Source organism: Neovison vison, chromosome 5, assembly GCF_020171115.1.
Source record: "Neovison vison isolate M4711 chromosome 5, ASM_NN_V1, whole genome shotgun sequence".
Classification (NCBI taxonomy): domain Eukaryota; kingdom Metazoa; phylum Chordata; class Mammalia; order Carnivora; family Mustelidae; genus Neogale; species Neogale vison.
This window is the reverse complement of record NC_058095.1, coordinates 57,314,432-57,329,544: the sequence shown is the minus strand read 5'-3', so window position 1 is coordinate 57,329,544 and position 15,113 is coordinate 57,314,432. Positions and strand designations below refer to the sequence as shown.

The window sequence follows — 15,113 nt, the reverse complement described above, 5'->3', positions numbered from 1 at the left end:
CGGCAGCTGGACATTGTCATTGCCGGGGGAGATGGACACTCTGTTGCTGAAAACCAGTCCCAGAACCTCAACCGTCAGACACCCAGGACTGCCCGCAGGTCCTCGACTCAACCGGGCCGACTCCCGGGACGCCATGCGTGGTCCTGCCCACAGCCACGGTTCTTACAGTGACAGGATACAAAGCAAATGAGTAAAGGGGAGAGGTGGGGGGCCCTGAGGACACCGAGTGCAAGCTCCCAGCAGTCCTTTCGCAGACAGCCTCCTCGCCCCCCCCCTCCGGCACCCCGTTCCTCCAGCAGTGAGCCGGGACAGTGTGCGGGGAGTGCTGTCTCGGGAAGCTCGCGGAGACTCTGCCCAGCGGCTTGTTGGGGGGCCGGTTCCATTGGCCCCTCTGCCTGCCAGCGCTTCAGATCCCAGGGGAGCCGGTGCCCCGTGTACTGCAGTGTTTACACCCGCCCGCTCGGCACAGTGAGCCTCTCTATTTTAGGGAATGGTAGGCACTTTCTGGAAGTCGCCAGCCACGGGCCCTGGTAAAGGCTGCAGTCTGCAGCCTCCTCAGTTAACTCTTCCCTGCACGAGCGTGTCCTCCCGCACGGTGTGTGCTCGAGAGACAAGATGGTAAACCGTGTTAGTGACTGTCGTCACGTGTTCCTGGCTGTGTGGCAGGGAGGCGAGCTGGGCACACATCCGGCTTTCTATGCGGGCTCTCCCCTCCCATGCTCACGCTGCCCCAGGGCATCTGGGAGCCTCAGAGACGCTAGGGGCGGGCCACCCTCTGGGAACCCCCCTGACAGCTCACAGAGCCAGAGCTGAAGGCTGGTGGTCTCTCTTGAGTCCAGAGCTCTCCATACCACGCTGTTGCCAAGACTGCAGATAAGTGGGCCCTCCAGAGGAATAGAAATGTTATTGGCCTGAGTCACGTATATTGACGTGTTCTCTGCACGCCTCCCCTTTGCTAATATAACCAAGGGAAAAACCCAAGTGAAGGGGGCCCCGCTGTCCCTGAGGAAAGATTTCATGGGGACTGGAGGGGGGTGGTTAGTCAGGAAATCTGACCATAAGAGATAGCTGAATAGACCTGATAAATATATACTGCCAGATTTTTAAGCCTAAAAAGTACTAAGGACTAAATACTAGGAGTTGAATTTATTTAATCTCTATAATAAAGTTCTCAAGTTCTGTAGGAACGTTGAACGTACCGGACCCTCTGACACAGGGTTAATGCACCTTCACATGAAAAAGGACCAAAAGTACAGCATCTGCTGATCTCTGGGCCTCTTCCCGCGGCAAAGCAAAACCTTAACCCGGAGGATTTAGTGTTCCCTCTGTCCCTTCAGGATAAAATGACAAGGGGGCACACAGGAGTCAGGAGAACCCCGTTACACGTGTGGCCTCCACTGTTACGCTCCTCCCCATCTGTCCAATAGAGACTCAGACGTTGTCCCGCAGCAGCCAGTGCTGTTAAGGGGGGGCAGCAGAACCCCCGTGAGGGAAGCCTGCCTTAACGGGGCTTGGCAGTTGCAGGGTCACCCTCTCCGCACAATACTGCTCTGTTTATGAGCATTTACAAGTGGAGAGTCTGAGCCCTTCCTGTCCGCTCACTGGTGGACTGATGCACGGAATCTCGTACTCGTAGAATGAACTGGACAACGTGTCGGGTCTCCTGGAAGAAGCAGAGAAGAAGGGCATTAAATTTGCTAAGGACGCAGCCAGTCTCGAATCCCAGCTACAGGACACGCAGGTAATCTGGGGGTCAGGGCCCCTGACGGTAGCTGTGCCGTGTCTGGCGTCCCAGAATAGCTTTCCGATCACCTCTGGCTTGCGCTCCACTTTTATCTGGAGCCATCATCCTGCTCAGGAAATCGCTGACGCTCGCACCTGGATGCAGAGCCCTTGGTCCCTTTCTGGTGGGCATAAGGGCAGCCTGGGTGGGGACCCGGACTCGCACACAGGTCCTTCCTGGGAAGTGTTTCAGGTGGCCGTCTGCACGCACAAGCATCGCTGGCCGTTTGCACCAGGACTGTTCTGTTGTGGCTGAAATTCCGTGACCTTGACCTCACAGAGGCCCTACCGTAAGAGGAGAGGTTGAAGCTCACCAAATCCTACCGTTAAATCTTGTATCGAAACATTTCTCGGGAACGTCTTCAAGTCCGAGAGGAGTCAGGATAATAACTCTGATAGGAAAATAACGTAGCACTTTTTCCTAGGAGTTTTCCATCTTCTTTGGATTCAATTTTCTAACTTCCTAGTGTATTTGCTAGGTGCTACGGACACAGGGTAAAAACGTCAGGCGAGCAGCATCAGCGTGACGGGGCTCACGCTATGCTGAGACACATCCTGGTCAGCGCAGAAAGCCTCCATCCGTGCCTTTGAGAACTTCCTAGTCTGAAAGTCAAGGGAAAGACACATTTGCATTGACATTTGAGGAAAAGGAGTCTGGCAGAAAGGGCAGGCAGTGGAGGGCCAGCCCCATCCTATGGGCAATCCTAGTGAGAAACACCCAGTACTTGACCCTGGGCGGGGGCGGGCAGGGGAGCAGAGCGGAGGGTTTGCAGTACCTACGGTGGGGGCGTTTATAAAACCACCACGTGCGTTTCCAAGTCCTTTCCGTGTCCTAGTGTCCCCAGGTGTCACTCCTCCAGGGAGGGGCTCTGGCGTTCGTGACCTACAGCCGTTTTTGTGTCGGCGCCTGACGTGGCTTCTGTCTTGACCTCTTCCCGCCAACAGGAGCTTCTGCAGGAGGAGACCCGCCAAAAGCTGCACCTGAGCAGTCGCATCCGGCAGCTGGAGGAGGAAAAGAACAGCCTCCAGGAGCAGCAGGAGGAGGAGGAGGAGGCCAGGAAGAACCTGGAAAAACAAGTGCTGGCCTTGCAGTCCCAGGTATGTGCGTCCCCCTGGGAGGCCTCGCCGGCCCCGTGTCCCTGCCACGTCACATCCTTCCCTCAGCGTTCAGGACAGTTAATTAGGCTGAACTAGACGAAGCCCAGGAGGGGTCCTTCCCTTGACCCAGCCATGGTGGTACCACGCTGGTGGTTACGGTGCTGGGAGCATGTAAACAGCCCCAGGGCCGTGTCCGCGCTTGCCCCCAGTCATTCCTATGTGGGTTTCCAGCTCAGAAATTGTGACAGGCGAAGGTTCATTTGCTCAGAGCCACGCAGTATTGATCTGGAACTCGCTTTCTCCCCATGCCTCACCTGTAAAAACCAGCGCGGTGGTCTGACGTGGATCTCTCTTCCTGTAAAACCTAGCTCACGGACACCAAGAAGAAAGTAGATGATGACTTGGGGACAATCGAGAGTCTGGAAGAAGCCAGAAAGAAGCTTCTGAAAGACGTGGAGGCGCTGGGCCAGCGCCTGGAGGAGAAGGCTCTGGCCTACGACAAGCTGGAGAAGACCAAGAACCGCCTGCAGCAGGAGCTCGACGACCTGACCGTGGACCTGGACCACCAGCGCCAGATCGCCTCCAGCCTGGAGAAGAAGCAGAAGAAGTTCGACCAGGTGGGTCCCCTGCGCCCCGCGTCCCAGGCGCAACCCCGGCAACCCACACGGTCTCCTCCCAGCAGCGCCCTGCTGTTGGCGGTTTATGGTTTACAATAAAATAATGAGTAAAGCAATTTTAGTCGAAAACCACACTTACCTGTAGAGGGTTGGAAAGGGAGAAAGGCAGAAATGAAGGGACACCATCCGTCCTTCCTGGGGCTGTGCTCAGCTGGAAGTCCGAGCCACGGAGAGGGAACAGTGGCTCCATGGCTCTTGAAACCTCATCTCGAGTAACCGGTGCCGCCCCCCGCACAGCTGCTCGCGGAGGAGAAGAACATCTCCGCTCGCTACGCGGAGGAGCGGGACCGCGCTGAAGCTGAGGCCAGAGAGAAGGAGACCAAGGCCCTGTCCCTGGCCCGAGCCCTCGAGGAGGCGCTGGAGGCCAAGGAGGAGTTCGAGAGGCAGAACAGGCAGCTGCGGGCGGACATGGAAGATGTCATGAGCTCCAAGGACGATGTGGGGAAGAGCGTGAGTAGCGCCCGGGAGCGGTCCTCGGGGTGGGGCGGGGCAGCGCGGGGCAGGCCACCCCACAAGCGCCTGAAGGATGCGGGGAAGCCTCACCCAGCCACAAAGTGGTCCGGGGGTGTCTCGGCCGGTGCGTGATGAGAGGATGACGTGCCTGGAGAGAAGCCGTCAGAGGCTCTGCTGGGTCCTCGTGGCAGCGCTCGTAGATAGGGAGGCCTCGATTTTTGGCATCCCTCATGGGCCCTCCCGGCCTTCCCTGCGTCGTGGTGGGGAGCGCTGAATGGGCAATGTCCTCAGCCCCGAGTCACAGGTAGTCACCAAACACAAGAACCATTAGGGCCCCTCGGACTGGGGGCAGCGGGACCCTGGCGGGGGGCCAGAGGCACCTGCCGCTCTCCCTGACCAGTTGAGACCCTTGGTCTTCCCAGAAGGCTTCAAAAGCTCTGGGAACTCGTTCACGGTCTAGAAATTTCTGCGATACTGTTCTTTTACCACATGCACACAGCATGTGAATGGCAATGATTTGCACGTGCCCCGCACCTGCCCCCCAGGGCACGAGGTGCAGAGGATGGTGGCCAGGCCAGGCGTGGGGGTCGGCTCTGCCCCAGCTTCCGTTCTCGGCAGAAGAAGCCTCTTTCCTCTTGAGCCCAAGTTCCGTCACGGACAGGACACATCTCCCATTTCATGAGGCTACGGCACGTGCTTTGGAAAGCTCAAGTCTCGTTTATCGTGGGATGTGGGCGCCCGGCCCCATCATGGCGGAGGGAAGGCCTTCCCACCTTCCTGCTGGGTGTCTGACAGCCCACTGAACCCAAGGGGATTGGCCCCAGCAGCAAGAGGCCTCCTAGAGCTGAAGCGGCCGTGGTCACACAGTAGAGCATAGAGCAAGGACCCCGCAGTTGCTTTCATTTTCTTCTTTTTTTTTTTTAATCAAATAAGCTCTCCACCCAGCACAGGGCTGCAGCTCCCGGCCCAGAGATCAGGAGTCACACCGGGCGCCCCGTCCACTTGTTCACATTAGTCGTTCGCTAGAATAGTCAACAGCCCCACATCCGTTCCACACACGCTGCTTCTGAGCCTGAGAAGCACCAGATGCTGTGGAGACCCCGGGGCCGCCTCGCACCTGGCCTCCCGCTGTCCTGGGGTGCCCCAGAGGGGAGGCATGGCACCTGTGGGGTGTCTCAGGGGAGTGCACAGGGGCCATGGGATGGATGCACTTGGCCCGAGAATGAGGTGGATGTTTGGGACGGGGACCGCTGTCCAGAGAGCGGTGAGGCCTATGTCCCACAGCAGCCCACTTCCCAGCCCCAGCACGTCGTTGGACACACCAGGTGCCACGTGCACTTCGGGCCCCAGAGCAGCTCTCTGACGCCGAGCTCACTCCCTGCTCTTGGGCTCACAAAGCTTGCTCGGCTTCACAGGCACTGGAGAATAACTTGGTGACTCCGGGGCACTCATCAGTGAGGAGCTCCGTCCCGTGTAGATGGCACGCTCTGGAGTGAGGGGGGCAGCGGCGTCACGGTGGGTGGAACCGGGGGGCCTTCGTGCCAAACGGGGGCCTCTTCCCGCCACTTCGTGTGCTGCAGGTGCACGAACTTGAGAAATCGAAGCGGGCGCTGGAGCAGCAGGTGGAGGAGATGCGGACGCAGCTGGACGAGCTGGAGGACGAGCTGCAGGCCACGGAGGACGCCAAACTGAGGCTGGAGGTCAACATGCAGGCCATGAAGGCCCAGTTCGAGCGGGACCTGCAGACCAGGGACGAGCAGAACGAGGAGAAGAAGCGGCTCCTGGTGAAGCAGGTGGGTCAGAGGCTGCGTGGTCTTGGTGGGCAGGAGCCGCTTGGTCTCCGAGCGCAGCGCTGGGTCAGAGCATGCGAGCGGCGGTGAGCCAGCTGCCCTGGGTATTTGTTGTCTGAGGTTCATGTCCCTGTTTCTGACTCCTGCGCCCCCCACACCACCGCTGCTGCTCACGAGCGGGGACGCTGCTCCGTGACTAGGTAGCCGACGGCGGGCGGCTTCGAGTTCAGTGGGACTTAAACATATGGGAAGGAGAGGAGCCGTCCGCAGGGGACTTGGCGGTTCAAACCCCGCGCCCTCACCACACCAGGCTTGAAAGGGGAGAAAGCCAGATGATTTTGTTTGGTTTTTAAAAAGCTGTTGGGCACTTAGGATTCGTACACTTTTCTGAACGTATGTCGGATTTCTAACTTAAAAGTTCACTTTCAAAACTAACTGTGTTTTGACAGTCCCTTGGAGTTCACGGGGTCCAGTCTTGGATCTGGGCCCGTCCTGTTTGGTTACTCCCAGGGCAGTAACACTTCGTGTATTTGCCGTTTCTTGCTACATGACTGATGACCTCAGACTCAGTGACTGAGAACAGCACTTACTTAGCTCCCAGTTTCTGTGGGTCTGAATTCTGAACCGATCTGTCTGCACCTTCTCAAGGCCCGACTTGGGCTGGCTGCCCCCCGCAGCCCAGGGTCCTGGCGGGAGACCTCGGCTTCTTGCCACGGGGCCCTTCCATAAGCCCTTGAGTGTCCCTGCCAGAAGATGTCTCCCGGTTGTCCCCTGTGTCCGTCATCTTGGCTATAAGCTCGAGGTCAAGGACTCCGCCTTCCCATGGGCCCTCACGGTAGTCTGGGAGAGTGAAGGTGCCTGCAGGGCATTACGGTTAAAGACCTCCCTGGACACACTTGGGCTCCAGAGAGCTGCCAGCATCCCGGCTCCGACAGCAGGCCGCCGGGCCCTGCGAGGGGACACATGGGTCTGGCCAGGCCTAACCCAGTGCTGTCCTCCAGGTGCGGGAGCTGGAGGCGGAGCTGGAGGATGAGCGGAAGCAGCGGGCGCTGGCAGTGGCCTCCAAGAAGAAACTGGAAATCGACCTGAAGGACCTCGAAGCCCAGATCGAGGCGGCGAACAAAGCGAGGGATGAAGTGATTAAGCAGCTCCGGAAGCTTCAGGTGGGTGACCTCTGGCCCCACGGACAGCAGCCTGGGGCTGTGGGGCTGTCACCGGGCCAGGGCTCTGGTCAGGCAGGAGGACGGCCCATGCGTGTCTCCTGTGTCTACAGGATGCGCCTGCGTCCCGGACGGTGCTGGCGTGGTCAGCAGGGGAGCATCCACCAGGGCCATCACGCTCTCCAGGCTGACAGCCTCTGGGGACGCTTGGCTTAGCCCGGAGCCACCCACGAGGAGGGGGGCGTTGGGCACCCCGGTGCAGGGCCGGGTTTTTGTTCTCTTGAATCTGATTTAATCGGTACTTGTTCTCAGATGATGGGCTGGTCATCACTGTCACTGTGTCCACGGGATTTCTAGAATAACTCATGGTTGGTGGCAAGCCGTCGTGGGCCCTCTCCATGTAGGCACAACTTCTCCCCGGGGGAAATCGGTTGGTTGTGACAAAAGCTTTCAGCAAAGATCCATTCCCTGGACCGTGGCGATTCCGTACCTTAAGAATGTGTTCAAACAAAATTCAGAGAGGAGGAGAAATACTGAGATGCAAGCTTAGAGCTGCAGGGTGGCTTGCCCACCGGCTGGTGACGCTGAGGGGGGGAGACAACAGGGCCTGAGGGAGGAAGACCGTGCGGGCAGCTGCGGTAGCCCAACGTACTCAGGAGAAAGGGTAAAAGGAAAGTCAGCTCTGCAGGATAGGGTTAGGAGTAATTTATATTTGCTCCCTTACAGTTTTTTTTTAAAGATTTTATTTATTTATTAGGCAGAGAGAGGGAAGAAGGCTCCCCGCCGAGAGAGCCTAGCCCGACACGGGGCTAGATCCCAGGACCCAAGATCATGACCCGAGCTGAAGGCAGAGGCTTAACCCACTGAGCCCTCCAGGTGCCCCCCCCTTACACTTTTTGAAAAAGCTAAGGACAAAGCTTTTGCTTTTGACGAGCTAATTACAAAGGCCACGCGGCACGTTGTGGAGAATGTCCAGGACACCGGTTTTGGGTATGTCCCGGCTTTACGGAGACACAGTTCACAAGCCACACAACTTACTGCTTTAAAGCATTTTCAGTGTTTCATGCAGCCGCAGGGTGTACAGACATCACCACTGTCCAAGCTGGGACACTGTGGTTCCCTCTACAAGAATCCGTGCCCCGTTCGCTGTCACCACCACCCCCCACCCCCCGCTCCATCCAGCGCAAATCACCCACGAATTGGCTTTCAGGGTCTGGAGCGCTGCCTCTGCCAGCCGTGTCGGGTACGGGGAGCAGCCGGGGTGGCTCTGCGGCAGGCTTCCTCCCCGTCCATGTTTGCAGGGCATCTCCACGCCACAGCATGACCCGGTGGTCGGCAGCCCCTGGGGGTCCTGCTGCGAGAGCTCCTGGACGCCTGTGTGGACGCGTGCTTTCAGCTCCAAGGTCCACGCGGACCCGCTGGCAGGATGCCGGGTTCATCGCTCGCTCTGGTTCATGGGGAGGACCTGCCAGACCGTCCCGCCGCGACGGTCCCATTTCGCGTTCCCACCAGCCGGGCATGTGGATTTTGCTGTCTCCGCGTCTTCACCAGTATTCACCACTACCTTCTTCCGTAGTCACCCATGGTGTGACGTCCCAGTTCACTGTAGTTCTGCCGGAGCCCCTGATGACCAGTGACAAACGTCTTTTCACACGCTCATTGGCTGTCGTCTCAGCTGGGGAAACTTTTTCATAACAGAGTTGTGACATTTCTTTGTGCGTTCCGGGTGCTTCTTGTGAGACAGGTTTTCAGATATCTTTTCCATCCTCTACTCTGGCCACATGCTCGATGGTATTGTGTGCAGTGCAGATTTTTTAATTTTGATGGAGTCCAGCTTATTTCCTGTTTTGTTTCTTGTGCTTTGGTGATCAGATCTGTGTGAACTGTGGCCCAATCCAAGGTCATGGAGATTTATTCCTGTGTTGTCTAAATTTTATACTTTCTGATTTAAGTCCATGGAGTCCATTTTTATGGTGTGGTTTTTTTGGTGTGTAAACCCAGCCTTGTTCTTCCAGACAAGGACATCTAGTTGTCCCAGCGCCAGCTGTAAAGACCATTCTATCCCCGGTTGACTTTCTGGACTCACCTGTCAAGAATCCATGGACTGTGGGTTTGTGTGTGTCCGGACTCCGTCTATTCCGTTGGTCTCTAATGCCTTTCCTCACGCCTGTATCACACAGTCTTGATTGCTGTGGCTTTGTAAGTTTTGAAATTGGGAAGTGTGAATCTCTAGCTTTCTTCTTCTTCTTTGAGATTGTTTACCTATTCTGGGTTCCCTGCAATTTCGTATGAATTTTAGGATCAACTGGTCAATTTCTGTCATGGGGGGAGGGGCGGCCGGCTTGAGTCTCGATAGCCTTGACTTGGGGAGACAGTGTGGAGGGGACCGCCATCTTGACGGTGTTAGCTCCCAGTCCCGAACACAACAGTCTTTCCACTTAATTAGCAATTCTTTTTTCAGTGATACTTTATTTTATAGCTTTGGCATTCAAGTCATATACTACTTAAGCTAAACTTGTGCCTAAATATTTTATTGTTTTTGATGCTCACAAGGGTAATTGCTTCCCTAATTTTTGGAATGTCCATAATGCACAGAAGTGCAGTTCGCTTTGTGTGTTATCTCGTGTCTTACAACCCGCAGAAATCCTTTATCCTTAGGGTGGATTCCCCTTGATGCACAGCACCTCGGATCCCACTGTCTGCAGAACCGCTGGTTGTCTTTGCTTAAAGCCTTTCCTATCCGGATGTCGTTTTTCTGTTGCTCTTTTCCTGGTGTAACTGCTTTGACTAGAACCACCGGGACAGTGTTAAACAGAGGGGAAAAAGCCAGACATTCCTGCTTCGCCGGTGGCCTCAGGGGAAGGCAGCCCATCTCTGGACCATGAAGCGTGGTATCCGCTGTGGTTTTCATGGCTGCCGCCTACCAGAGTGGAGGCGTCTCTTTCTGTTCATTTTCTGAATGTTTTTATAATGAAAGTGTGTCAGATTCAGTCCGTTGCTGCGTCTGCCTTTATCGCGATGTCCCACGGCCATAGCCCTTCATTTGGGGTTTCCAGTCAGCCTTGTCTTCCACAGGTAAATCCCACCAGGGTGTTGGGATCTACTGGTGTCTAATTCTTGTTACGTGCCGCTGGATTCAGTTTGCTGCTATGTTCCTAATTCGTCATTGGGTTTGTTGGGGATTTCTGCATCTGTGTTCATAAGGGACATTGTCCTAAATGCTTTCGTGTGGCACTTTGTGTCACTTCTATACAGTTTTACATTTTTGGTGGCTGGATAGGACTTTTCTGATCTGGAAAAAATACATGTTTGAAGAACTAATAACGCAAACCGCTCTAAAACCTTTTCATATTCTTGACTTAGGCTCAGATGAAGGACTACCAGCGTGAATTAGAAGAAGCGCGTGCGTCCCGGGATGAAATTTTTGCTCAGTCCAAGGAGAGTGAAAAGAAATTGAAGAGTCTAGAAGCCGAAGTCCTTCAGCTGCAGGAGGTCTGTTTACTCAGCCTTTTCAGTATTCGCCCCTGAAATCTCTCCAAGGTCAAAGTGGTGTGCTGCTGCCGGGGTAGCCAGCCTAAGTTCATGACCATGTCTAGTAAGGCACTGGCCCGCCCCCGACCTCAGCGCAGCAAGCAGGCCGGTCGCACTCCGCTGCGGCTCGTGGGTCCAGTCCCCCAGCTGGCCAGAGGCCAAGGGGCGGTTAGTAATTCTCCAGGCGACTTTCCAGGCTTCATTTCCTACGTCAGAAAAGGCCATAGATTCCAGTGTTGCTAAGCATGAGGGTCATTTAACCCAACTGTGCTAAGGCTGCCTAGTCTTCCACAGGAGCAAGCAGGGGACACCTCCCAGGGGACGAGTAGGTCTCATTGAGCTCCTTGGGGAATCCGCTTGTGGGCAATGCTTCCAGTCCCTCTAGTGAGTTCTCAGGAGCAGGGACTGACGAAGGGTCTGGGGTTCCATCCATGGTGGGCACGCCCACACACACACACACAATGGTGTCACTCCTGTACGGAGACCTGACTATGCACTCAGTGTGTCCCCGTTTCTGCATACATGATTAGAGTTTCTTCCAACCTCAAAGGCAGCAGCAACCTCAACTGGTCACGCTGTTACCAGTTACAAAGAAAAAAAGAAACCCCCACATGCCACGCCCTAGAAAGGCGGGTTTCAGTGGTGGTGAAGGCTGCCGTAGGTGTGGGGTCAGGCTGGCGGGAGAGAAAGGGGAAGCCCTCGGCGTCGGGGCGGCGGAGGGCTGGGGGCTGGGTAACGCCGAGTGGACCCTGAGCTTCCTCCAAGGGGCCGTTCCTGCTGCTGAGCCTTCTCTGGTCTCCGTTTTACTGACTTCTTTTGCTCTGGTCTTTATTGCCTGTGGATTTTTTTTCCTGACTTCTTAAGTTGCACACTCCCTGATTTTTCACACTTTTCTTTTGTCTGATTCTGCTTCTAGAAAACCAAATTCCCCTCAAAGTTCTGTGTTCGCTGGGTCCTGCAAAATCTGGGCTCGCGTTGCCATTTAAATTCTAATCTTTCTTTAAAAGATGGATTTATTCTCGAGAGCATGCCAGAGTGGGGAGGGGCAGAGGGGGAGAATCCTGATTAGCCGACTCCCCGCCGAGCCCGAGGCTCTGTCTCAGGACCCTGAGATCACAAGCTATGGTGAAACCGGGAGTTGCTGCTCAACCAACTGAGCCCCCGCCCGGGCCCCCTGGTTCTTGGTTTTTCTCATCTCAGTGATGGTTTTCTTTTTCAAAGTATGGTTTAAGTTTCCAAATGTGTGATTCTTGGTTTTCCGTTGGCGGGGGGGGGGTCTTGTTTTTTGCCCTTGATTTCGGTCTTGCTGCGTCGTGGCTAGGACTGCTGGGCTGCAGGACCGGGCATAGGCAGTCTTCCAGAATGTTCCAGGTGTGCTTAAAAGAACATGCATGTGGTTCTGAGGGACGCAGCTGTTCAAGACCTGTGTGGTGCATCGTGCAGCTGACAGGGCTCGGACCAAAGGTGTTGGGGCTCCAGGATCCGGGCCCCAGGACACAACCCACGTGCACACCTGCCGCCCGGCGCCCTCCCAGCCTTGTCAGAAAGTGTGTGTTTCAGACCCTCAGACAAGGGCCAATGGCATTAGGGAGAAGAGGGCCTGCCCTGCCCTTCCGCTCTTTTTCCTCCCCTCACACCCCTTTTGTTCTTCGGCTTCTAGGCCCCAGGCTCCTCCCCTTTCTCCCATGGGTCCCCCAGCCTGTGTGCAGTGCACCCAGCCAGCGGACAGGAAGGGCCCCGCGTGGGCCCAGGATGCAGGGGCAGCAGAGGCCAGTACTGCTGGAGCTGACGCTGACCCGGTGCTTGTGAACTGGAGGCCCTTGGGTCTGGCCCAGAGCATTCTGCCGGCTGCCCTCGCAGCGGGGCTCACCCTGTCCCATGTGTGAGGGTTGTGTGTGCTCGAACCCAGGCCTCACCTGCCTCCTGTGTGCTAGTAACCTGAGAGGTGCACACACGTGCCAGGCGCACGGGCAGACTCATTTGTAGCAGCCCTGTTCCGCCAGCAGCGTGGAGCCGGCTGGGCCGGGAGGAGTTAGAACCTGGGGTTTCTGTCAACCAGCCTTAGGACTTGGCAGCTCCCCTTCTCCACACCTTGAGGACACAGCGCGACTGTCCTCTCCATCTTTACCCATGTGGGGTAAGAAATGCACCGAGCTGCTTCCTACAGCAAGTCCTCCTTCCAAAGAAACGTACGGAAGAGCTGCCATGAGGCAGTTCTTCTGCAGAGGAGTGGCCAGCCCGGCGCTGTCCCTTTCCCTGCCCTGGTCTGCCGGGAGCTGCCCGCGCGGCCACAGGGCCTGGATGGCCGTGCTCCCTGCCCCTTTGAGGAAGAGCCCTGCTTCCCACCCAAGCCCAAGCACTCCCTCCCTGCCTCTCCCCCACCCCCCACCGGACAGCGCACCCCAGCTGCCGCGCACCCTGGGGCCCGGATGCTCCCGGGTCTCCAGCTTGTCTGTGGGACAGCAGGGCAGTCCGGTGTCACCGCGGGGGAAATGGTTAATGGCATACAACCTCCCACAGGAACTGGCCTCGTCCGAGCGAGCGCGCCGCCATGCAGAGCAGGAGCGAGATGAGCTGGCAGACGAGATCGCCAACAGCGCCTCTGGCAAGTGAGTCTCCTGGAGGCAGGTGGCCAGCTGGGCTAGAGACCAATAGCAGCGCCCCCACTGCCCTGGTCCTCTCAGGCACCTGTGGCCCACTCCCCCTTGGGGCCCACCCCATCCCCAGGGAAGGCCGCAACGTCCCGCATCTGGCAATCAGGGGCTGATCTGCTCCCGTTCCGAGTCTGGGAAGGTGAGCGCAAACCGCCGGGCCTCCAACCTGCCTCACCACCCTGCGGCCGCACTACGCAGCCTGTGCCACCCCACCACGTCGGTCACTCCCACACTTGGTGTGGAGGAGCCGTCTGGAAGCTCCAGTTTCCGCAGGCTGCAGGCCACCTTGCCATGCGAGTCCTCAATTCTGGATCAAGCAGATCTCTTAAGACCTGCTCTTCTCTGAGCGCGTTTTTCAGGAAGCCCTTTTTCCCAGTTACGGTGCTTTATGCGCCTTGCGGCAGATCCTGGTGCGCACGGGCATCTGACCGCAGTGCGCTGGCAAACCCACGCCGTCCAAGCTAGGGCACGCGCGGTCGTCTCACCCTTCCAGAAGGGAACCCCGGCTGCCGTCTGTGCTGCCAGCGGGCAGGGGCACAGCGATCGGGCAAGGGCTGGGGAGGGATGGGGGGACAAGGGCAGCAAGTGTGAAGTGTGACGGGGTGGACTTGCTGGCGGACTGGGGGATGGCAGCCAGACAAAGCCGGCAGAGGAGGACATGGCCGGGTGGGGAGCTGCCCCCTGGCCCGCGTGTCCCGGGGCCGTGCAGCCCCAAGGTGAGCCGGCACCTCCCCTCCTCTCCCCGGCCCGGCCAGGTCTGCGCTGCTGGATGAGAAGCGGCGTCTGGAGGCGCGGATCGCACAGCTGGAGGAGGAGCTGGAAGAGGAGCAGAGCAACATGGAGCTGCTCAACGACCGCTTCCGCAAGACCACGCTGCAGGTGGCCGCGCTGTCGCTGGGACGGGCCGCACCGCCCCTCGGGCCGAGCCACTGAACCCAGCTCTCCCCTCCACTCCAGGTGGACACACTCAACGCGGAGCTGGCGGCCGAGCGCAGCGCTGCGCAGAAGAGCGACAACGCGCGCCAACAGCTGGAGCGGCAGAACAAGGAGCTGAAGGCCAAGCTGCAGGAGCTGGAGGGCGCCGTCAAGTCCAAGTTCAAGGCCACCATCTCGGCCCTGGAGGCCAAGATCGGGCAGCTGGAGGAGCAGCTCGAGCAGGAAGCCAAGTAAGAGGGGTTTGCTGCCACGGACCCCAGTGGCCCACGTCTCTGCTGCAGGCCAGGGCCAGGCTGGGGCCGGGCTGGGCCCGCCCCACGAGGGCTCCAGGCCACGGAAGGCGAGGACCATGCACACATGACCTGAGCGGGACCGGGAGATGCTACGAGCCCTGGGGACGGCTGGGCTCGCCTGTTGCCCCTTCCCAGACTCAAGGGTCCTCTCGTCCCCATGATTTCCCAGGTGCCGTAGTTGATGTTGCCGGCGTCCCATGAAACGCTAGTTTGTTGTCAGAGAACAAATGTGGTTTGACAAAAGCTCTCCTTCTCCCATAGCAGAGGGCAGCCCAGCATCTTCTCTTGTGCGGGAGGCAGCAGGCCGGGCACTGGGGGACTGCGCATGATGCAGACACAGCTCTCCGCGTCCCAGACCGCCCGGGCCAGCGAGCGCCTCCGCCCTCGGAGCCTGGGCTCAGAGCGCGGCCTCCTGCCAGACACGGCCTCCCAGAACCTCCCACTTATCAGCCTCCGCTGCACTCAAAGCGAAGGGCTTATTCGCATTCGTTGTAGTTAACATGACTTGATCTTCTCAGGGAAGAACTCCCTCGATGCCCGTTTTTGCATAACATTTATGAAGGAACAAAAGGACATTTTATGTTCTCAACGAGGCTCAGCACCCTGTCTGCCAGCAGGGCGACATGCTTGGCTCTAACTGAAGGGGGAGTGTGGGATTTCTTTTTGTCTGTTTCACCAGTAACTGCAATAGCCCCCAGTATCTTGGTGGGCAGTCAGTAAATTTTACATCAAAAACAGT

General features: G+C 57.5%; 1 protein-coding gene across 6 annotated transcripts in view; it reads left to right on the top strand.

Annotated features, from left to right (window-relative positions):
• The window catches only part of MYH10 (myosin heavy chain 10), a 119,649-nt gene that overhangs the window by 100,561 nt on the left and 3,975 nt on the right, over positions 1 to 15,113 (top strand). For all 6 annotated transcript variants that reach the window (XM_044249067.1, XM_044249071.1, XM_044249066.1 and 3 more), the window contains 10 exons: positions 1,637 to 1,741; positions 2,728 to 2,880; positions 3,249 to 3,497; positions 3,795 to 4,007; positions 5,591 to 5,803; positions 6,802 to 6,963; positions 10,324 to 10,452; positions 13,012 to 13,100; positions 13,901 to 14,024; positions 14,103 to 14,311. In XM_044249067.1, coding sequence (XP_044105002.1) covers positions 1,637 to 1,741; positions 2,728 to 2,880; positions 3,249 to 3,497; positions 3,795 to 4,007; positions 5,591 to 5,803; positions 6,802 to 6,963; positions 10,324 to 10,452; positions 13,012 to 13,100; positions 13,901 to 14,024; positions 14,103 to 14,311 — 1,646 coding nt within the window. The remainder of the gene's footprint in view (positions 1 to 1,636; positions 1,742 to 2,727; positions 2,881 to 3,248; positions 3,498 to 3,794; positions 4,008 to 5,590; positions 5,804 to 6,801; positions 6,964 to 10,323; positions 10,453 to 13,011; positions 13,101 to 13,900; positions 14,025 to 14,102; positions 14,312 to 15,113) is intronic.